The sequence below is a fragment of the Phaseolus vulgaris genome, chromosome 2 (genome assembly GCF_000499845.2).
Source record: "Phaseolus vulgaris cultivar G19833 chromosome 2, P. vulgaris v2.0, whole genome shotgun sequence".
Taxonomy (NCBI): Eukaryota; Viridiplantae; Streptophyta; class Magnoliopsida; order Fabales; family Fabaceae; genus Phaseolus; species Phaseolus vulgaris.
This window is the reverse complement of record NC_023758.2, coordinates 17,525,655-17,550,519: the sequence shown is the minus strand read 5'-3', so window position 1 is coordinate 17,550,519 and position 24,865 is coordinate 17,525,655. Positions and strand designations below refer to the sequence as shown.

The 24,865-nt window shown below is 35.1% G+C and overlaps 2 protein-coding genes across 3 annotated transcripts in view; one reads left to right on the top strand and one right to left on the bottom strand.

The window, feature by feature from the left end:
- LOC137810831 (uncharacterized) overlaps positions 1–9,774 on the bottom strand; it is a 29,344-nt gene extending 19,570 nt beyond the window's left edge. The window contains exons 1-11 of one of the 2 annotated variants that reach the window (XM_068612293.1): positions 9,234–9,774; positions 8,506–8,618; positions 8,264–8,390; positions 7,553–7,651; positions 7,408–7,476; positions 7,161–7,295; positions 7,018–7,086; positions 6,089–6,138; positions 5,802–5,961; positions 750–914; positions 234–318 (exon numbers count right to left, since the gene is read on the bottom strand). In XM_068612293.1, coding sequence (XP_068468394.1) covers positions 234–318; positions 750–914; positions 5,802–5,961; positions 6,089–6,138; positions 7,018–7,086; positions 7,161–7,295; positions 7,408–7,476; positions 7,553–7,651; positions 8,264–8,390; positions 8,506–8,618; positions 9,234–9,350 — 1,189 coding nt within the window. In that variant the 5' untranslated portion in view covers positions 9,351–9,774. The remainder of the gene's footprint in view (positions 1–233; positions 319–749; positions 915–5,801; positions 5,962–6,088; positions 6,139–7,017; positions 7,087–7,160; positions 7,296–7,407; positions 7,477–7,552; positions 7,652–8,263; positions 8,391–8,505; positions 8,619–9,233) is intronic. The other variant, XM_068612294.1, reaches the window with a different exon arrangement.
- Positions 9,775–18,659: 8,885 nt separating this feature from the next.
- LOC137810830 (probable UDP-glucosyl transferase 73B6) lies at positions 18,660–20,311 on the top strand. Its single transcript, XM_068612292.1, has one exon. The coding sequence runs from the start codon at positions 18,736–18,738 to the stop codon at positions 20,152–20,154; it is 1,419 nt and encodes a 472-aa protein (XP_068468393.1). The 5' UTR covers positions 18,660–18,735; the 3' UTR covers positions 20,155–20,311.
- Positions 20,312–24,865: the final 4,554 nt, after the last annotated feature.

Below are 24,865 nucleotides of genomic sequence, written 5' to 3'. Positions count from 1 at the left end.
CAGACTGACACTTTGTGACTGTATTTGCACTAGTCTAGATAATTAAGATAATCTACTGAAAATAGACACTTCAAATAGTCGTGAAGGTAAGTAATTGGGCAAATGTTGTCCTCACACTCTTCAAAACCACAATATTTTTCATGTTGTAGCAGTTATCATCACTGGTAAGTAAAACAACTGAATTAATTAAATGTACATAAGCTATATTACAGGGAGAGAATCCCAATCCCTACCTTTTCTCTCCAGAATCATTTCCAGATATGATTTAGTAATCCAAGGTCCATCAATACGCATCCTTGATGCTTCTGTTCCAACTGTCTGAGATTTTTTTTCCATTTTTCAGATAAGTAACTCACCATATTATCAACCAAAAAAGGCTTAATCAGACTGAGCAGAAAGTAAAAACAAAAATGCTATTTAGTATAAAATGGAAGAAACCATGGAAAGCTATTCATATAAGAATGTTAAAAAAAAGTTCACAGTGCAAGGATAAAAGATCCTCAAAAAATGAGAAAACAAGGTATTTTAAATGTGATACAGAGGATTGACCTTTATTTATACTACTAACTATTACTAGATCCTTGATCAAACAAATAAACAACAGTAAGTATAATGAAATCTATAATAAGATGATTTACATAAAACAAACATGGAGACAGGTGAGTCATTAAAAGAAAAAGAGTAAATGCAATCAAAACGATAACATTTTAAATAGAGCATGTCTAATGGGATGAGAAAAAAAACTATACCTTTCTATTAGTTCCTCTCATCACCATGAATGTCTCACCAAGAACATCAATGGTCTCAAAAGACATGGTAACCTTGCCACTATTGATAGTTGTGGATGCACGCTTATAACTAACCACAACAGTATACCCAAGAGCCAACAATCCACCCAATGTCATTCGACCAACCTGTTCCAACATTAAAACCATGTACAGCAAACAAAAATCAGCCAAAGAGGAGTAGGTTTATTTTTTTCATGATGGATACCATGTTTAATGGAATAAAATGCCAAAAGAAGTGTCAGCAGTTCTTTTTGGTAATCCGGATCAATTAGAATAATGTGTTTATCAATCAGGATCAATCATAATCATGCATTTTTCTTGGGTAATCAAGATCAATCAGAATCATGCATTTCAAATTTGTACAGCTAGGATCATGATCTATAATATTTTCTTTCATTTGTTAGTTACAGTTGAAAGCAAAAGGTTGAATGTACTTTCAGAATGTATTTGCAAATGTGATTAGAATCTGAATTTATAGACTATTTACAACCTAATTAAGGAAAAAAATAATAGGTAATTAAAGCTATACAAATCAAAACTCCAAAAGATACCAAATTTGTCCTAATAAATAGAAAACGAAATCTGCACTAATTATATTACACAACACTCCCCCTCAAGCTAGTGAATGTATATCTATCATTCTCAACTTGCAAGTAAGATCTTTGAACTGTTTCGTGGGAAGTCCCTTAGTGAACACATTTGTCAATTGGAGTCTTGAAGGGATGTACTCAGTGCCTATAAGACCATTATTCAACTTCTCCTTAATGAAATGTCGGTCTATCTCTACATGCTTTATTCAGTCATGTTGAACTGGATTGTGCACAATACTGATGGCGGACTTATTATCACACGCCAGTCCCATAGGAGCTTCATATTTTACTTTAAGGTCATCAAGTATGATCTTCATCCATAATAGTTCACAAACCCCTTGAGCCATGGCTCTAAATTCTATCTCTGCACTTGATCTTGCAACTACATTTTGTTTCTTTCTCCTCCATGTCACCAGATTTCCACCCAAGAAAATGCAATACCTGTGGTGGATCTCCTCTCAACAAGTGATTCTACATAGTCAACATCAGTATATACTTTTATGGATAAGTTTCCCCCTTTTTTAAATAGCAATCCTTTCCCCGGAAAGGCTCGTAAGTACTGAATAATTCTATTTACAGCATGCAAGTGTCTTTCTCTTGGATCATGCAAGAATTGGCTAACCACACTAATTGCATAGGCTATGTCATAGATGAGTTTTCCCACAAGTCTTTGATATTGTGTCTTATCCACCTAAATAAAAAAATCAACCGCAACTTAAAATAACCTTAATAATCATGAAGGAAACCCAATCTGCCATTTTCTGTTTTAGGTTCACCCAACCCTAAATCAAAAAGTTTATTTCACATTCAACCCAACCAACCCTAGTCACAAAACCCACAACTCCAATTGCAAAACTAAACTCACAAACCAGAGGAGAGCCTACCTGAAAATGAAGGCAGAACGTGACGTCGAGGCTTGGCAAGGTGAGGCAACAGCGAGGTGTCGCCATACAATGCAGTGTGAACCAAGGTGAGGCAACGGCGAGGTGTGGTGACACAATGCAGCGCGAACCGAGGTGATGCGAGACAGCGAGGCAACGACGGCGAGACAACGGCAAGGTGACGAACCCAAGTGAACTGCGAATCCAACAGGTCCAGTCCAAGTATGAAACAAACCCTAAATCCTGACACTAAGCGAAACAACACATGTATGGGTCGTTTTGGGCTTTTCTTCGAAACTCGTTCACTCAACCTCCAACTACAAGTTTGCACCGAGTTCACCAAATTTGTTCGAGCCTAGTCTGAGTCTGCTCAAAAACAAGTCTATTTACAAGTTCACTCGAGATCCATCAGTGGACTCCTAAACTCGAACGTGTTTACATGTTAACCATAGAGTATGATAACCATGGTTCCAATGTCCACACAAATGGAAAAGATTAGTTGTACGGGGTGGGCCTACCACTAGCACAAGATGTATGAATGCCTCAATTCCTATGTCACCAGTAACATCCTCTAAAGGTCCTACTCAATCTACACCATTTGAAGCTTAATACCAACAATGCCAAAGGTTCCTACAGGCAGAGTCATTTGAATCATGCCAAGGACTCAAGAAAACCAACAAGTCTCCTTCAAAGGTTTGGATTCATTATAGTTGGGTAGATGACAAAGCAATTTGCAAGTACTGTGACATGCCATATAAGCCCAATAGTAAAAAATATGGATCCACTAACTTGATTAAACATTCCAATGGTTGTTATATGAATGCTAATAGGGATTTTGATAAGAAACAAAGGACATTAGGCATTGGAAAAGAATATGAAGGTGCACTAATGCCATGAATTTGAAACTTGTTGAATTCAATCAAGAGAAAACTCTTATTGCACTAGGATGATATTAATTGATGAACTTCCTTTTAGATCTGTTGAACATGAAGGGTTTAGGAAGTTTATGCAAGAAGCTCAACCTTATTTTAAAATTCCTTCTCCTGTGACCAGGGCTAGATATTTCATGTTTGTATTTAATAATGAAAAGATGAAGTTAAAATCTTTGTTATCCATAAATAAACATAAGGTTTCAATTGCAACTAATACATGGACATCAATTCAAAATGTGAATTGTGTTATAGCTCATTATATTGATATTGCATTTAGGTTACAAAAGAAAATATTAGATTTCTCTTTGATTGCTAACCACAAAGGTGAAATCGAGAACACTAGAGAATTGCTTAAAACAATGGGGGATTGAAAAAATTGGTTATACAACAGGTGATAATGCAAGTGCAAACAATTTTAATAAAAATTAATATATTTTTTTCCAAATGTTTAAATTGTTAGAGTTGTATGGTTTGACATTAAATACTATCACTCTTGAGACTACTCCTTGTGGGGACTGAAAATATTAAAATTTAGGATCACTCCTACTGCAGGTACAGTTTATTTTGTCAATAAATTTTGCACATTTTATTCATAAACTTGGTCTTACTAATAAATTAATAATTGATTATGTTTTTGTTTTTGTTTTGTAGTGTATGATATTTTGGTAAGACTTCATGTATCACAATATTGTGACGTTTATTGTAAAAGGTTTAAATATACAGTAATTAGGTAATATATCCTTTACCTAATGTGATGGAGGTCCATCCAAGCCACCACAACTTGGGTTGAGAAGATCAGAGAAGATGGAACTTTATTGAAGGAAATTATCCAACATTTGAGTCTTCCTTCTTTTGAGCCTTGTAAATAATTGTACAAAGTAGTTTAGGAATTTATTTTGGGCCTTGTATTTTGGGCAAAGAGTAAAATATTATTTAGGCCTTGTATTTGGGCCATGAATAGTTTAGGCTAAATAATCTAACCCTGGGAGAGATAGAGTTGGCACCAAGCTAGGGTAGAAAAGCTAACTTGGGCATCAAGTTAGTGCTAGCTTATGGCTAGGTGGCACCATATCCCATGTGCCACTTGTCACTCTCTCAATGGAGAGGATTTGAAGCTTGGGTTGCAAGCTACCTTTGCCACATGTCAACTTCTGAGTGGAGAGGATTTTGAGAAGCTTGCTCCACAAGTTTGGGTTAGGGTTAGGGCTTGAGACTTGCTTTGCAAGCTTCCTCTCCTATAAATAAGAGTCCCTTTTCAGAAAATTCAGACTTTGATTGTGCAATGAACCTCTGCCAAATTGGTGTCAAAATATCTTTCTAAGTCTCTTTTATCTCTTGCTCTCATTCTCCTAGTTGAAAAAGCTTAGAGAACTTGCTAGAAGGTTGGTCTAACCTCCTACCATAGCACCATTCTCCTATCATAGGAGCCAAGGAGACTACATCAAGTGGTATTCAGAGACAAGGTTCATCCAAAAGTTAAGTGTTCTTCGTTCTAAAACTCTAAAACTGTGTTTAAACTGTTTTCTTGTTGTTTCACCGATTAATTTCCATGTCTTGATGTTTTCCACTGTTTAATTGTGTTTGTTTGCAATTTAATCAATTCAAATAGCCTTAATCTCCTTGGATTGTCCAGCATTGGTGTTTCTAGGTCTTTGAACATTTTTAATTGGTAGAATTTGTTCAGAACAGTTTGTTTTTGCATTTATAATCCAATTCAGTCATGTGTTTCCTTAATTTGACATAAAATTCCAGCTGAAACTAGTTTACTAAGTGTTTGTTAAAATGTCTAGCTGAAATGCACACAAACTATTTGATAAAATGTGAGTCAATTTTTGTGTGTTAAACCTTTGTTGCCTTTTCTTTTTTATGTTTTGAGTTCTTGACTTGCTAATGGATGAGTAGTGAGTCTCATTACATCAATTCCATTGTGTCTTGAAGTTATGTTCTAATTCATTGGATTCATCAGGTTTCTTCTTGCTGCCAGGATTCTGAGATAGTACTGGATTGAAAAAATTATTGCGAGCTAAATAAGCGTTTTTAGATCTAAGAACTTTAATGTGTTAGTGATCTTGTGTAAAAAAGGCACATCCAAAAACGAAGTAGAAAAAAATGATAAATTGGAAAAGCTTGGATGTTGAGGACTGAAAAAGTTTGAGCAAGACCTTGTAATTGCTCTCGGATTTTGAATTACTGCAACTAACTCAATGCATATTTTGAGCTAAAATTTTGTGATTGGATTACCTATTGTGTTAGCAAGCTGTGGTTAAAATTTGGGACCAAAAATCGATCTAGAAAAATTGACACAATTTCTTAAAGTATAACTGCCAGAGCTGTGTCAAGTGCAGAAAAAAATCTGAAAACAGTTTGATTTGCTCTCGGTGTTTGGCTTGTTTCAACTAATTAAAAATGTAATTTGATCTGAAATTCTTGCGACTGGATTACATATCATGTTAGCAAGTTGCGATAAAAATTTGGGAACATAATTTGCTCTAGATAAATTTGCATAAATTTTGGAATCAGCACTTCTAGAGTAATGTGCAAATGAGATACATCCACTCATCTTGCTTATCGTTTTGTTTTCAGTAAAAAGGAAATGGAAAATATCCATACCTCAAATTCAGCTTTAGGCCTGATAATGAAATTCTTGTCAACAATCCTCTGGTCACCAAGTGATAGATAATATCTAATTCCAGACTGCCGCACTTTGATCCAATCATTTATCCTTGCTTCTTCGCTAGATGAAGGTGGTCTAAGGTACATTTCAATAAAACTGAAAACAAGGCAAATTTCCAGTAAAAATATTTTAAATTCTTCATATTAGAACAGTAGTTAGAAATATCTAAATAAAATTAACTAGTTACCACCAAACTCATTCTTTCCACAATCAAAATACTAACTTGTCTGTTTGGGCTTCATTTCCTTGAAAAGCGGAACCTGGATCTGTAGACTGTCACAAAAAAATTTAAGTTAAAAACATAGAGTCTGTATGCCAAACACACACAATACTAGAAAAATAAGACCAACAAGATATTTGCAAAAGTTATTCTAAATTGATATAGAAGATTATAATATAAGAGGACTAATCTAATAACATCAGGCTCAAAGGGAATTTTTTTGTACTACCAAATGACCAGTTATACTCATTGTGAATGTTAGGCTTTAAATGGACGAGAGAATAGTACAAGTAGCCTAAATGAGAATATTAAGAAAGATGAATGGTCACACTAGAAAGGACAAGACACAGAATTATTGTAGTTGGGGAAATACTAATGTAGTATCCATCCACAAAAGATGACAAGAAATCAATTCAGATGTTTTGGACATGTGCAAGGAGATCACCAGATGCACAAGCGAAAAGCGTAGACCGCATGGTTTCTAATGTTGTGAAAAGCATAGGAAACAAGAGAGTGTGGACATTGGAGAAAATAATTAAAAGGGATTTCATTTAGCTGACCTCGCTAAGATAAAGTTATTATTGTTATTCTATTAAACTTTCAAAAAGATATATCCTCTCCACTCATCTTTATTAAACTTTAAAACTAATTCAAAAATAAATTTAATAAAGGGAAAAAAATCTTCAAGCCATGAAAGAGTAAAGCTTCAAGTTTCATATTATTTAAACAGGTCATGCTCAAACTTTTAATTTAGCTCATTTAAATAAATTGAGCATGAGCTACCTCTTTTTCACAAACCAAACTTCAGCTTCAAGTGCTCAACTTAGCTAGAAGGACTTGTTTGCACCCTTAGTAATGGACAACTAATTGGAAAATAAAATTCACTTATAGGAATACAATCATTACTACTAATGTATAGATCATATACACACCTCCCTTCTGCATTTAACCTTGTAGATTGCCTCTCTGAATGATGAGACAAAGCTGTTATTAATTCTGATCTGCCAAAAAAAGGGCAGAGGAAATAAAAATATTATCTGTGAAATTTAGAGTTGAGAATAAGAACAGGACCAACCTGTGCATGATGAAGATCTGGCTCAATGTGTTTTCTAAACAGTGGAAAAATGCTATCTATAAGGTAATCCAGCGAACAAGAATCTCCAATGTCGTAGCGAACTTTAGAAAGCAAGCTAAAATGAACACCACCAACCTGATTAATCAAAAATATATGCTCTGTATTATTTTGAAACTTCTAAGCAATTGATAACACAATGATGGGGATAAAGTCATTGCAATATTAAGAAAAGAAAAAAACAATTTACCACAGCAACTCGAATGTCCAGTAAAGACCGCAGTTTTGCATGCAATGCATATGTGCCATCAACTATTACCTGAAACCAATTGTATAAAAAGGAATAAAAAAATGAAACACAGAACTCCTCCAAAACAACAATTAACATATCTTACCACCCCAGATGAAGCGCTCTTTATTGCTTTATAGCCAACACGCTTCTTTTGCTGATAGTCAAACTTGGGGATTAATGTATCCTTGCCTTTAGTCAAATCCTAATTAAAAACAGAGAAGCTCATTAACAAACCAGAAATAAAATAAAAAGTAGCCCAAAGCAACACACGAAACTCATTTGCATTGCTTACTAACCATAAGCTAGTCCTGGAAAGTACATGTTAAATTGACACATGATCTAATCTGTTTCATTCCAAAAACAAAAACAGGCAAATAATTACTTCACCAACAATCCTTTTTTTTCATCTTTTGGTGTTGTTTGTTTCAGTCAGAATCAGATCTTAGGAATGCTGAATTTCACCAATATATAACATAAAGCTAGAAAAGGCCAAAAAGTAAAGCATTTAAAGGCATCATAAGATTAGCCTTGCAAAAACATCAGGACCTGTTAGAATAGGCTTAATTAAAAAGATTTTTTAAGTTGTACCTATCTGTACCTAGGGTCCTAGATGGGTCTTTTCTTGTTTTCTACAGTTTTCTCTCTCTCTCGTTGTATATCTACAAATTATACATATAAATATGAGAACCTAAGAGAGTCTTGAACAAGCTCTCTACAATATAACTTCTCTCTTTTCTTATTTTTCTCAACTATATAAGGGATAGCCAGATCAGCATTTTAGGCATGGTAAAGTAATAGAGAAGCAAATGCAAACCTCAAGATTCTTGATCAGCGTATCAAAATCTATAGAATCCACATCATTCCCTTCATCAACCCCATGACGGTAATTCCCCATTGATATAACAGTACACCCAATAACAGATGCCACCTTTTCTGCTAAGCTTCAGGAACCATGAAATTGTGAAAACAAATGAGAAAAACTAAGGCAGCAGCATACACATTACTCTAGCAAAACATATTCAAAATAATGCATTGACAACACTATCAACACCTTACCTTGTTTTACCAGATCCACTTGGACCACCAATGCCAACAGTAACAAGGCCATCCTTTTTCTCTCGGAGTTCTTGAATAGATTTTACCAACAAATAATATCCATGATCGAAAGACTGCACCATTTCATCCACGTATTAGCAACACTTACCACAAATTTCACGAATCATGAAAGCACGCAAAAAGCTCAACATACATGAATTGCAATACCATTCAAACTTCAAAATTATACTAACAAATAAATAAATGCGTGATAATAGTCAACTGATTACCATCATGAAAATCAATTGTACCACTCAACTTTAGGCGTCCTCGCCAATATGTAAAAGTTCAACATAATACTACATTTACAGCACACCATTCAAAATATATATTTTGTCAAAATAACAATCAAAACTCTCTCTTTCTCTCTCGCCTAAAATAAGATGACAGTGAAGTGAAGTGATTATGTAAGATGATACCAGTTCTACTTTTCAGCTATTAGGTGTGCTTACAGATACTAAAACTATCACGTGATTAAAAAAACACACAGCCTAAAAAATCAAGTTTCGAACCCTAAAAATGTGTAAGGAGGGAAAACATAAATTCCAAGGGACAAATACATACACACCAAACTCCGTTAATCCAAATTGCAAGCAATTGCGCGCAAAAGCTATAATATGAGAGAGAAAATGGAGAAAGCAAGAATAAGAAAAAGGCGAAGATGAGATTGCTGCATGCTATATATATACCACATGGAGAGGGAGAGATTGGAGGATGGAAGACGAAGACGAAGAAGTTGAAGGCTGTTGTTGGAAGTAATCGCGTCCTCCTTCATGGAACACTCGCTGAACAACTTCATCATCCATTTTCGTTCTGTTCTCGATCAATCAATCACACTATCTCTTTCTTTCAAAGCACCTTGTTACTTATGTGTGTGTGTGAGAGAGAGAGAGAGGAATCAATCTTTGGTTTGGTGGAGTGTGTATTGCGATGGAATCTCTCCGAAAAGGAGAATACGATTTCTTATTTTGATTGTTATTGTTTTTCGGTTGGTGCCGGAAAATAAAAATATATAATTAATTTGGAATTTCAGTTTTCGTGTGAGAGTGGCTGTATGTGCCTTGCACTACCCGGTTCTCACCTTCTACTGCACGTCTTTCCCTTCGTGCACGCTTTTTATTTTTTTTCTTTTCTTTTTTCACTGCATTTGCTGAACATGCTTCCTTGCTTTTTTCTTTCTCAGTCTTTTCGTAGTCCTCTCCTCTCTTTTTTTTCTCTCACGGTTCCTTTGGTAAAGAAAGGGATGCAAAGAACTATAAATAAAAGAGAATTTTATCTATTTTATTTTCAATTTTGTAAGTTTTATAATGTTACTCAATTTTAGGTGCTTTGTAAAAAAATCACAAACTTGTGAATACTTAATTTAATTAATGCTACAAGTTTTAAGATTAACGTCTTGGATAAATACTTAAAATACTCTTTTTATTTATTTTTCTTATTCAAAGCAAGATTTTCTTAAGTAATGGTATTTATACGAACAATGTCTTTGTTTTAGTAATAAAATTTGTTAAACAATGTTGCTTAAGATGAGATATTCTATAGATAATTAGTAAAGAATTATATTAGAGATGGCTTTTGTTGTCATAAGTTATTGAAAAATGTGAATATGCGTCGTCTTAAAACGTAGTTGTCTCTAATATTTTGTTTATCACAGTAAGAATAGTGGAAAAAGTTGAAAGGGGTGAGAAAAAATTGAAAAAAAAAATCTATGAAATTTCACTCGTTTGAAAAAGAAGAACCATGTAAAGAAATTTAAAAGTTAGTGGTCCTCATAGAAAAAGTTTACACATTGGAAAGAATAAAGACGATATCAAAACCGAATTAATGATATATTTTTAAGTGAGTTTTTCAAATTCAATATTAACTATGAAGACTAAAGTTTGTTTCCATATTATATTTTTTTTTATAGACAATGTTGATATGTACTACGTTCTCTCATTCTCTTATGATGTTGCATAATGAATGTTGGCAATAAAATTGTAATTATGTATTCATAACAAATAAAGTAATGTAATTATTATATAATTATTTTTATACGGTAAAGTTATTAGCATATAGTAATGGTGTATTATGTTATAGTATTCGGATTGACTTGTTGGAATGGGGAAAAAATGTTGATTTTAATCTTGAATTTGTTATTGTAATATTAAGGTTAGATAGAGAAAATAGATAATAAGGAAGACATACACACGGTTAGATTGTCAAAGAGGTGGTAAATACAAACGATACAAAAAGGACTTAAAAGTAACTGCTAGTGGAAGTATGAAATGTGGGCTATGAGAGAAACCTGTGAAAGATGGTGAATGATAGATTGTGAAATTTGTTTTTGTCTCTCATAATCACAACTTGGCAAATACATTATTAAGTCATCTATATGTTGATAGATTAACACATAATAAGAAGTTGATGTTTGTTGATAAGACAAAAAGTTCAGTCAAGCTTATACTGATAAAGTATGTTGTGGTTGTACACTTAGGTCTACTCATGGTTTTCCTTAGGCTTATGAATTGCTTCATATGGTGTTGGTAGCATACCACTAGATTCAATGCATGCCATATGGATGTGATTAAACTTTCCTGATATTTCATGTGAGGAGTCATTTATAATTTTTTTCTATTCAACATAATATGATGTATCTTGAATTGGTTTAAAAAGGTTGACATTACTAGCAAGGCTAATAAAAAGAGTAAGCTCCGTTAAATTTGAATGTCATATATGACATCATTTTGTGCACTCGTGAAGAAGGTCAAAACAAAGGGTGAAGAAAAAGGGGTGCGGTAATAAATGTGCAAGATCAACAAAGCGTAACTCATTTTATTTTGAGCATGTGGAAGTCATGCATTATCAACATGATAGTTCGTCTACTTGGAAATTTAGCAAAAGACAATTGAAAGACATTTGAGTAAGGAAATCAATCCCCTTTTTAGATCAATTACATTTAGGGTCCATCCATATATACTTGATGTGGTGCATGTAAAACATTGTTGGGTATGGGAAAGGGGTCATGGGTTGTTGTTCACATGAACTTTCTTAAAGAACTTAGTGAGTTGTGTTATGAATATGCTAATCTATTTATAGTACTTTTCTTATGTTTGTCTATAACATAATATATCATGTTTCATTTTATTTTTGTTATTTGCATGCAACAACATATAAGTGGATTAATATACCAAATATAGGATATGTTATTGTCAATCAATATAACATTATGTTGTTTCTTTATTCCTTAAGCAATCAATCATTATTTTTCCACTAAGAGCCCAAACTCCATCTGATATAAGACATCATTGTAGTATTTCCATGAAGAACGTATGTGAAAATCATTTTGTTCAGGTATAGTAATGATAATTTTTCAATTAATTAGGTTATCTTATGATATTAATAACTTATATTAACTATTAATTATTGCAAGTAATATTGCAAGATGATTGTCCCATCCAAATACATTTCTTGTTGTCTACACATTGTTATCCAAGTACTTAATCTTTGTCATTATTTTATACTATTTGTATGCAACTATTTTTGTAAATAATAACCATTAAATGACATATATAACTCACAAATTTTATTTACATGTTAAGTAATTGTTAACATGTTTATTATTGTTGTGAGATTTTAGTAATCTTTAATAATTGTAATTGTTGATAATTGATTATCAACTATGTAATGAAAAGGAACAAACATAATACGTAAAATTAAACTACATAAATATATTAACAAAAAATAAATGTTAAATAGAATATATATCAACCAAATCATTATATATCAAAATTCATTAAAGTGTTAACTAATAACAAACAACATAACTAAAAAAAAGGTCATCTTCAATAATAGGTTGTGACCTCCTAACATATACAATCCTTTCTTTTGTAGCTCCCCGTGCTAACATGAGTGTTATGTGTGTCACATCCCAAGCAGGGGTATCCTCAACAATATGACATTCATTAATCATCAACTGCAAAGTGTAGGCGATCTTACGATATATATCCTACAAGAGAGAAATAAATTAAAATTATACCAAATATATTAATATTAAATTATATTTGATATCTTGGTTAACACCGTATGTTCGATATCTTGATGATGGACTACTCCCTTTCGAACCCACGAAGGCGAAGATTATCAAGAAGAATGCAAGCCAATACACGTTGGTGGATGGTCACCTTGTCCGATATGGTTATACTCATCCGCTCCTCACTTGTATAAGTGGAGACCAGTGCATACGTATAATGTCCAAACTACACAAAGTTATATGTGGCAGTAATATCGACAGACAAGCTCTCTCTCAAAGTCATCCAAGCAGGGTATTATTGGCCGAATATGAAGGATGATTGCGTGAAATATGTTAAAAGATGTGAACAATGTAAAAAACATGCCGAATGGAGCCACGCGCCCCCAAAAGAACTACGGTCCATCTCCAGTCCATGGACTTTCCATACTTGGGGAATTATTATTTTGGGTCCATTCCCTTTAGCCTTACGCTAAATGAAGTATCTCATCATCACCATAGATCATTTCACCAAGTGGATCGAAGCTGGGCCGATTGCCCAGATAATTGCCCACAAAATCCAACATTTTGTATGGAAGAATGTTGTATGTCGATTTGGAGTTCCCAAGCACTTGGTATCAGACAATGGAACCAAATTTGCAAGTCGGCAACTCGAAAACCTATGCACGGAATTGGGAATCAAGCAGATCTTCGCCTCCATTGAACATCCCCAAACTAACGGCCAGGACGAGTTAGCCAACAAAATCCTATTAAGGGGCCTAAAGAGAAGGATGGAAAAAGCAAAAGGGGGTTGATCGAAAGAAATCCCTAGAATATTGTGCTCATATCACACCATTCCTCAGTCTACAACAAGAGAAACACCCTTCAATTTAGTGTATGGGTCAGACGTTATGATACCAGTAGAAGTGTTAGAGAACTCCCCGAGACTCCTAAACTTCATTCCCGAAGAATCTGACAAGGGGAAAAGGATGATTTTAGATTTGCTTGAGGAAGTTCGCGGTCGCGCACGCATAAACTCTGAAGCATTGAAAAGAAGGGTGAAGTTGAGGTAGAAAAACAAAACAAAACCTCGACAATTCAGGGTTGCCAACCTAGTACTACGAAAAGCCCATCCCTATCAAATTGAGAATAGACTGTCCCCAAAGTGGACATGCCCATATTGAGTAATTGAATTACTTAGCAATGGAGCTTATTGGCTGGAAACTCTAAACGGTGAAAGCATCCCACGAACGTTGAATGCAGCAAACCTCAAGTTCTATTTCAATTAAGAACCGTAAGGTGGGGTGTGTCTGGTAAGTATCTACTATACACACCATTTAGTCGAACCCTAAGGTCGGACTAACTCGGCGACATCATCATCAACATATCATTTCAGTGGAACCGTAAGGTAGGGCTAATCCGTAATGTAGTTGGCCTCACCTCTTTCTAGTTACTAGAACCTAAGTACATAAGGTGTTGTCTAATGTTCATACTCCTTGCATGTCAAATGTCACGTCCAAATTTTGCTTAATTTTGTTCAAATATTTTAAGTGTTTTTGCTACATGATAAATGTTTGATCATTTGTTCTAATACACACCTAGTGTTTGATAAAAAGTTTCTTATGTATTTATGAGTATATGCTTTGGTACCTTTTCATTTTTCCTATTCTTGAGTCTTTCTACTTGCTATTTGTTGATTAGTAAAATTCTACATGCATTTCCAATAATTGTCTTAAAGTTTTGTTCAATTGTGTTTTGACTTCTTTAGGTTTCTTCTCAGCTTCCAGAATTTTATGATTTTCATCTAGTCTTGAGAAATTATTGTGATCTCATCAAGCATCCAAATCTTGTGTAAATTTTTTTGTATGTACAACATCGAGTAAAAAATGCACATCCTAATCTCAACTACAAAAAAAAGTTAAAATCACAAAAGCTAGGATATTTTTACTGTTGACACATAGTTTCAGTGCAATTTTAGCTCTTGGTTTTCAATTTTCTGCACCTAATTCTTGTGGTGTTTTATCTTGAAACTTTTACCATATTATGCTTCATATGTTACCTATCACTGATTACAATTTCAGCTTCAAACTCGTTGTATAAAAATTACCATAATTCTTACAATACAATTTGCCAGTGCTGAAACTAGATTGCATATATGCTGCCAATCTGTTTGCGGTTATATAAACTTGTTTCATTTATTTCTCAATGAATACATATCCAATAAACCTCAATTTTTGTGCATATTATCACTGCTGAGTTGAGAATATACCATAAAAGTTTCAGCCTCAAACTTTGTGAAAAAATTTATACAAATTCTAGAACAGTTTGTGTTAGTCAACTCTAAATTTTTTGTTTTGTAATCTTTTCTAAAGCATTTCATAGGTTCCTTTTGCTTGTGCTTGCTTTTATTAATAACTTTAATTTTTGCTTGTCATTCTTGATCTTTCCTTGTTGTTTGTCACAAATTATTCCTCTTGAGTTTAACTTAATTTTTTTAGCTTTTATTGCTTTCTTTCTTGGCTTCTATTGGTACACGTTTTGGTGAATTGGTGGTGCTACAAGTGGTACACAAAGGAGTGTTTTGGCTCAACCATTTTTGGGTCACACATTGGTCTTCAAGACTCTTTGTCAAAAGGAGAAAGAAGGATCAAAGAGAAGAAATATTCAGATTACTTCACTTCAAAGACCGAGCCATACAAACCAAGATCTTTCACCAAACACCTTATGTTCAATTTTTGTAATATTTTTTTTTAATATCACAAAACTTTGTGTAGTTTTCTAATTGTCTTTACTTTTCTGTGTTTGGTAAAATGCTCCAAAGGAAATCCCAATAAACTTTGTAATAATTTTCATGCATTAGTGTGATAATGTGTTATTGAGCTCTAAGTGTTCATTGCACTGTCACTAAAGGACTTGTCTAGATTTACACTTGCATTTATTTCTTTGCTTTTATTTTTTTGTATTATTCCTTTCTTTTATTTTCTTTGCTTTTTAAGTCTCTGTGATACTAATGGTTTTCCTATTCTTGTGCTTAATAGACCTTTCTTTGGTCTGTTCATTTGCGCATCCACACACACACTTTATTGCTATCAAATTGTTTTGAAGTTTCTTCAGGAAACTTTTGTGAGACATATTTGAGGTAAGCTTTGGCTAAGAAAACCTTGGTGCTTAATTAGTCCATTGTAACTCACCTCGCTTTGTTGAGAGTGAACTTGAAAACTTCTCACTCTATATTCCTTTACTTAACATCACCAAAAATTATACAAATCTTTTTTTAAAAAAATAATTTTGGGATTCACTCTAGTTGACTTTTCAAACACTTGTGAAAATATTTTATATTCAACCATGAGTGGTTTGGTTCATCTCATCATTCTAGTGTTCATGGAAATCTTAATGATCAAAATCAAATAGATATCCATTTAAGACTAGACCAACATGAAATAAATATTTCTGAAATAAAAGACATTTAAAACAATTTTATTATAGATGGAAATTGAAAATCTCATTGTTATAAAAGTAAACATGGAGAGGGTTCTCATATACATCCAAGTGTTCACCATCATAGTCCTCCTCATAGTCATGATGACTATAGTAGGCATCATAATACAAAATATTACCAATAACTTCTTAGATATCATAAATACAAATCCCAATATATACCTAGGGAACCTAAGATCACCTTTCCCCCTTTCTACGGGACAATCGGTGTCGATGATTACTTAAGCTAGGAGATGAAGTTCAACCATATGTTTGAAGGCCATCAGGTAGATCATAAAGAGAAAGGTCACCCTATAAACCTTTAGTTTCCAAGAGGCTGCAATGAGTTGGTGGATTGCTTAATCCAAAGACCTTAGTATACATCACAACCCTTCAATAAAATGTTGGAATGAACTCTGACATTAGCTACTAAGACATTGACATTAGCTACTAAGACATTACTGTTTAGATGGTGTTCTTGTTGAACAACAAAGGAAATGATTTTATAGTAGAAGAAACTTTGCAAGAACATTTCTTTAGACACATGTAAATGGGATCGGGTTTAAAGTTTTCTAATTCATCCAAAATGATTCTCAATTTACTAAAGTATTTGGTAATAGGAAGATCACCTTGAGGCTTCCATTTTAGAAATCCAGGAGAGATCCCCTTGTGAAAAACATACTTTTAGGTCATTCCATATATCCACCGCTTTATCCATCCATAAAAGGCTTTGTCACATAGGAACATAGACTGCATGATATGAACAGGTCATTACCACGGGTCCAAGATGAAAAGGCCTCATCGAACTTTGTTGGTTACGGACGAGTATCGTCGATGAACTCGACCTTGTTCTTTGCGTTGGGAGCAATGACCATGGACCTACTCCAAGAATGATAGTTGGAGGATCAAGAATAGGGTAAACGAGAGGAGTTGCTGGATTTTCATTTGTATGGAAGTACATATAACCTTGAGTAAGTTCCTCGTCATCCATAAAAGACGAAGCTTGAACCATGATCCAAATAGGGATAAGAGAAAGAGAAAATCCCAAAAATAAATCACTTGTTGTCAGTCTTGCTTAAAAGAAACTGCAGAAATAAAAAAAGATCTAAATAAAGAAGCAAGAACAAAGAGAAAAATCAAAGTAGATGCAACAGAGCTCTTCACGGAAAAGAGCTCTTATACCATAACAGAAAAATAAAGATTCAAGAACAATAAAATTGAAGAATGAAACCCCTGAACATGAAACAACAGTGTGGAAGAAGCAAGAAGGTTCAAGAGAAAGGCATCAACAATGCAAAAGAAAATATGTTTTCTGAAGAAAAAGGACAATTCGACAAGAGTGTACAATGCTCTAAACAAAAGTAGAGAAACGATATATAAAAGCTACAAAGGATGGATATTGAAAGAAAACAAAAGCCCAAAAAGAAAATAAAATTTGCCTAACAAACAAAGACTGTTTCTTCCTGTACCTCCATATGTTCTTCTCCCACCTCCATAAATTTTCGTATTTCCAAAAATATTCCTATGTAATATTCCGGATTATGTAATTTGGAAGTCATTTTTCAAATTCATAATTAGCTTCTGCATTACATAATCTGGAAGTCTTTTTTTAGATACATGATTAGCTTCCGGATTACATAATCTGAAAGTTAGAAAAGACTTCTGGATTATGTAATCCAGAAACCTTTTTTTAAATGCATGTTCGGAAGCTATTATCAAATCCAAACTTCCAGATTATATAATCTGAAATACCATTCTGGATTATATAATCCAAAATATGAAAGTGACACGAGAAGAATAAAAAAATATTTTCATGTTTTATATGGGATGCCAGAAGAACATATGGAGTTGCAAGAAGAAACCGTCGCAAACAAAATAGAACTGCCCAAACAGAATGACCCAAACAAACAATTTTATCACTGAGCAATTAATATGCAAATTTCTTCAAAGATAGATTGGTGTTGAGAGATAATTCTCACATGCTTCGCATCTGTAACCATCATTCTAATATTTTCCACAACTAACTGTTTTATTTTGTTTTGTGACAGTTGGATGTAACTAAATATTGCATAAAATGTAGTATTCCAATGAAATATTGAACATTGTCGGGACGATAATATTGAGGTTGTACTGTGTAATGTTGTCCGCAAGCCAAAGCACTTGTTTGACAACTCGACCACTAATCTAGAAAGAATCTATGGTTGCAATAGTTTTGGAGACGATAATGAAGTTATGAAGCTAAGTTTAACACATCAAAAATAGAAAAGAGAAAGAGAGTTGATTATTCATATATCTAATCCAACAACTAATGAATTTCTAGCTAGTCTAAGTGGGACATTATTCATGTTATACATCACTTGTTTTTTTAATGAGGTCTACTTATCTACTATATCAAACTTGGTTTTACTCTTTTTTTTATTCCCCTCAATTTATTTCTGACAATTTGAAGTTATAAATGTCTGCCCTCAATTTTCTTTATTTAAATTCAATGATAAAATCTCGGGAAACAATTGCTGCACGCAACCCCCATTCCACTTCACGTTTCTAACCCCTCTTCCCATATACTTTCCATAGTCACAACTCAAAAGTCAACACTTATTGGTATGACTTTTGAGTGCTACTATAAAAACTTCACACTCTAAAACCAGAAGGCATACTCTTTTCCTAGTGTTTTCATTCTTATTACTTACCAAGTTATAGTGGTTACTTGATTACTACTAAAAAAGATGAGCAATGAAGTTCATTCTTTACATGTATTCTTCATCCCTTTCTTGGCTTATGGCCATTTCATTCCCACCGTTGACATGGCCAAATTATTTGCTGAAAAGGGTGTGAAGGCCACTATCATCACCACACCCCTCAACGCACCTTTCATCACCAAAGCCATAGGAAAAACCAAAACCAGCAGCACCATGATTCATGTCAAAACAATCGAGCTCCCATGTGCCGAGGCTGGTCTACCTAATGGGTGTGAAAACACTAACTCCCTCACTACCGGGACTTTATTTCCTGCATTCTTTAGGGCTTGTGGGTTACTACAATATCCATTTGAGCAACTATTGCTTGAGCAGCGTCCAAATTGTGTCGTTGCTGATGTTATGTTCCCATGGGCAACTGATTCAGCAGCCAAACTTGGAGTTCCTAGCCTTGTGTACGACGGGACTAGCTTCTTCTCCATATGTGCTAACCAGTGCATGGGACTCTATGAGCCCTACAAGAATGTTTCGACTGATTCAGAACCCTTTCTCATTCCCAACCTTCCAGGGGAGATTAAAATGACAAGGATGCAGGTCTCACCTCATGCCATGAGTGATGAAAGCTCAGGAGTGACAAAGTTGTTGGATGAAGTAAAAGAATCAGACTTGAAAAGCTATGGGATGGTTGTTAATAGCTTTTATGAACTTGAGAAGGTTTATGCAGATCATTTGAGGAATGTTCTTGGAAGAAAAGCATGGCATATAGGCCCCATGTTTCTTTCCAACAGGGTTAAAGAAGAAAAGGCATGCATTGATGAGCATGAGTGTCTAAAATGGCTTGACACAAAGGAACCCAATTCAGTTATTTATGTATGTTTTGGAACTACCACAAAGTTGAAAAATTCTCAACTTAAGGACATTGCTACGGGTCTTGAGGCTTCAGGGGAACAATTCATTTGGGTGATGGGGAAAAGACAAGAAGATGGAGTTGGATGGGTAGCTGATGAATTTGAGAAAAAGATGGAAGGTAAAGGATTAATTATAAGAGGGTGGGCACCTCAAGTATTGATTCTTGAGCATGAAGCAATTGGAGCATTTGTGACTCATTGTGGATGGAATTCAATTTTGGAAGGAGTGGTTGCTGGGGTACCTATGGTAACTTGGCCTATTGCTTATGAGCAGTTTTTCAATGAGAAATTGGTGAGTGAGATCCTTAAAATTGGGGTGCCTATTGGAGCTAAAAAATGGGCTGCAGGGGTGGGGGATACTGTTAAATGGGAGGCCGTGGAGAAGGCTGTGAAAAGGATAATGAGTGGGGAAAAAGCTCATCAAATGAGGAACAAAGCTAAGATGCTCTCTCGTCTAGCTAGGGAAGCTGTGGCAGAAGGAGGATCTTCAAACTCAGATTTGAATGCTTTAATTGCTGACTTGGGTTCACTCACCAACTAAAATAATGTAATTTCCTTTCCTATTACATTTCATTAAGTTGTGTGTGCTTAATAAGATTTCATGTTAAATAAGAGTGATATTAGAGAGAGTTTTTCACAAGTGAGTGAAGTACCATGTGCTTGTAACTCCTAATTTCAACTTGCGGTTTATTTCTATATTTCCTTTCAAATCTTACATTATTGCTCTTCACTTCAAACTTTCATTTTATACAAAATAGCAATTTAATTTTCTGAATTCTTGTAGTTTTATTGTTTCATTGGAAAGGTACTTATTACTGAATATAAAAAATATTGATGAGATGTAAGAAGTTAAATTCAATTTTAGGATTCAGTACATATTTTAAGTTTATGATTGAAGAGAAGAGTTACTATAGTTATAATTTTTTTACATAATGTATAGCGATAGAACGTGTAAAAGATAAAAGTACTAGACGGTTAATTTTACATAATTAACAATTAAAATTATATAATTAATAAATAAATTTATCTTCTAAAATTTACCAATTTTTAATCAGAAAATGAGATATTAAAAAGTACATATTTTAAGAATAATTCTGATGATGTCAGTATCTATATTAAGATCACCATGAGTGACCAACTTGTGATTGAAAAATTGGTGAGCAGCAACAGGCCAAGTGACCATAGGAACCCCTGCAGTCACTGTCACTGCTTCCAAAGTTGAATTCCATCCACAATGAGTCACAAATGCTCCAATTGCCTCATGTTCAAGAATCAACACCAAGCACCTTCTTGAAATGATCTGCATATACCTTCTCAAGTTCGTAGAAGCTATTAACAACAACCCCATAACTCCTCTCCTCTCATTCCTTTGCTTCTTCCAACAATTTCACCAAGTCTGTTTTCTTCTTACTCATTATAAATGGTATCGTATGGCCATGAGCCAAGAAGGGGAAGAAGAAAATGTGTAGACGCTGATATTCACAACTCGGGCGTTGACCCAAGTCAACATGTGGTAGGACCCACCAGGGTCTCCAAGAAGAAAGTCAATGTGTTGACCGTTTCGGGTGTCTACAGGCCTTGGGCGTCGCCAGCTTTGGACGTCGACCATTGTTGGGCCTCGACTGTCACGGGCGTCGCCCACCTCAAGGACGTAGCCAATTGTCCTGAGAACGTGCTTTGGCCTAGATGGTGCCACCCCTCGATACCCACAGGTAGGAGTGACCGTGGAGGAGGCGGCACGGTAGGGGCCTGGGGGCCTCGGTATGTCAGGAAGTGAACATAGCTGAGGAAGGTGGATTTAAAGCCACACCTTCAGTACCAGTAGTAAGAACCCCTATCCACGACTTATCCGCGCATGAGGTGTAGGAATGCGGCAGAACACACCACCGTTGATGCCCTCTAGGGCTGATACGACTTGTAAGAGGCCACGCCCCAGAGGGGTGTCTGCATGCAGGGTACGTGAGCAACTCAGGGGACTCGCAGGGGAAGTGACTCAAAGACGGGTGCATCAGATGGCTCCCATGCAGTCTCCAATGGGCGCGCCAGCACTCCAACAGGGCCACAACACGCGTTGGGATACTCCTAAGTCTGGGATACAGCGTCGTGAGGTGCGCTCGCTAGCGAGCTTAAGTCAGAGAAGCCACGTGACAGAAGTGTTAGAATGGATGGCTTTAAACTAGAGGGGGGGTGAATTGTTTAAAGAGGGTTTTCGCAAACTTTTAAGTCAAGAATGAAATTATCTCAAGAAACAATTGATAAGAAATCCAGTTTGCCAAAACAACAAGCAAAAAACAGCAGTACCAGAAAAACAATCGGTTGTTTCGCAGAAACAATTGGTTGTTTATACCAGCAAACAAATATCAAAACTGAATTTAAAGAGATTAATGATAGAGAGATTGCACACAGATGTTTATACTGGTTCACTCTAAACCCAGAGCTACATCCAGTCTTCTCAGAAACCACTGAGAAAATCCACTAAGCAATCACACCTTGATCACTTACACCACAACCAAGAAAGTGACCTTGATCCCCTCAAGACACACACTTCTCTTGGCCAACACACCAACACTAAGATTGCTGATCTTGATCCCCTCAAGAACACACAACAAATCTCAGCAAACACACAAATGAAACTTGTTCAACAGAGTACAAGGATTACACTTGTTACAGAAGATAATCTGAAATCAATACAAGCCAAAATCCTATTCCACACACTTTGATCAATCACAAACTCTAAGCAAAATCTATTCAAAAACTTGTTACTCAAATCTGTTTTTCTGAATTTATTCAAAGATGTTGTTTGTTATCAAATCTTAACAAACTCTTAATTGCATTTAAGGATTGGTCAAAGCATTTAAAGACTGAAGCGTAAGCAGTTAAATTATTTAATGCTCAGTCAAAGATAAAACAGTTTTTCTGTTATGGTACCAAAAGAAACAATCAGTTGTTTCCTCGAATCAATCGGTTGTTTTGGTTTTAATAGCTCAACCATTTGAAAAATAGTTTTCAATCTTTTCTAAAAACATCTAAGTATAAACAATCGGTTGTTTCGACAAAACAATCGGTTGTTTTTAACTTAGTTTGAAAAACATTTTTCTTTCAGAAAGATTGAGAATGCCTATGCTTTGGATTCAATCAAGAGGTGGATTACAATACTCAAACTACCCCAGAACCTATCTAGGACAGCACAACAACAGCAAGCACAGCCAAGGCTTCAACATCCTTCAAAGGGTTTGGATTCTTCAAAGCTTCAACACCACTTGGTTCAGCAATCTCCCCCTATTTGATGAAGACAAATCCCTGATGCTTGTGTTGTACCTGATTGAATCTGAAGCAGTTCCTGCAAGATACAATTTTAAGCAAAGCATAGAACTTCTGATATTTGGTTAGCACAGAAACAAATACAGAAATTCATAGCATAATATCAGGGTAAACAACATTAAAAAATATAGCAAACTGTTTGGCAGAAAAACATAAAAACTGAAATCAAACACACAAACAGCATAAATCTCCCCCTATTTGTCTTCACAAATAGACAAAAAGAAGAGATAAAACAAGATAATTGTTTTGATTACATCAGAATTAAAACAGCAACAGCAGAAAGAAAGAAAATTGAAAAAACTGATATAACCATAAAAAACAATCGGTTGTTTCGATACATCAACCGGTTGTTTTTCCTAATTCATCATCATCAGCAAACTGAAGATCAAAGATTTGGTTCTGGACAGGTTCGATCTGTTCATCTAGAGTCATGAAGCGTGCATCCATGCTGTCAAACCTGTTGTCAATCCTTTGGAAATTACTGACACAGAGATCATGTAGGTTCCTTTGATTCTCTGCAAAGCTATCAAGCCTATTTACCATGAGTCTCTCAAAAGGAGACATGGTTTGCATCCTTTCTTCTTGATTTCTAGCACCAGCACTTGGTCCAACATCTTGATAATCTTCAGGTGGATCTTCATGTTGAACATCCATATCAGCAGCAGCACTAGATGAGGCACCAAGGTCACCATCTTTGTTAATCCATTTGCCACCTACTTTGGTAAAACCCATTTTGCTGAGTGATCCATTGTTCAACTCTTGAGTTGACTTGACAAACTCAGATGTTTCATCTTCAAGGTTCACTTTAAAATAGAGTAGAAATTTAGATACCAAAACAGCATATGGATAGTGATAGTCACTTAACCTCATAGCCTTTTGCATGTGCTCTTTGATGATGTGGATCCAATTGATTTTGATCTTCTTCATGATGCAGAAGATATACACCAGATCTTCCTTAGTAAGCACTGAATGATTGCTCCCCCTTGGAGTTAGAATCCAAGTCACAATGAGGGCTAGCAACCTTTCATCAAGCTTTAGACCTCCAACCGAGCATGTTCTAACTTGAGCATGTTGATTCTTTAAGCAACTCTTGTAGTATTGGATTTTGTTGAAATCCTCCACTACTCCAAGGTTTCCCTTGTTGATTCTAAGGGCAGAGAACTTGAGACCAGCAACAGCAGCCCATACCTCATGGGTTATCTCCATGTCTACACCTTTTACATGAGAAACTAGATTGTTTCCCTCAAACTTGAGATTTGTGTAGAACACCCTTATCAAATCTGGGTAGATGTTTCCTTTCATCTCCAGGAACTTTCTGAGAGATTGATTTTTGAGCAGCCTCCTTACATTATCAAGCTTTTGACTTTTCAACCAATCAAAGCACACAACCTTAGGGTTGTTTATCTTTTTGATACTTGTTTCATACCTATACCTCTCAATAAGATCATTGTCTCCAGAAAACCAGCCTTCTAGCCTTCCTCCAGACCTTACACCTCTGGTTTTGACTCTCTTTGAGGTGGGAGGAGTTGATTCCATGATGGCAGAGAAGAAAACAGAGAAAAGCTCACTTCAAAGATTTTGCAAGAGATGTTGCAATAGATGTTGCAATTGGTTGTTCTTGAGGAAGAAATCAGCTGCAACAGATTTTATAGCAGTAAAAGAATCAAATAGCATTCAATGATATGAGTGGGTACCAGATTTTCAGAGAGAGAGTACTTGACCCTGCCCTGCACAGAAAACGTGAGAAAAAGCTGAAAATCACATGGTCTTCACATGTGATCTTTGACTAGTCATTAAGGCTCTTGAATTTCTAAGATTTTGGAATATATTCCTTTATGACTGTTGTAACTTCTCTCTGAACGTGATCAACTTTCAATACAGGTTTTTTGACCAAGGATTCTCTCTTTAAATTGATCTGCAACGGATAGAAA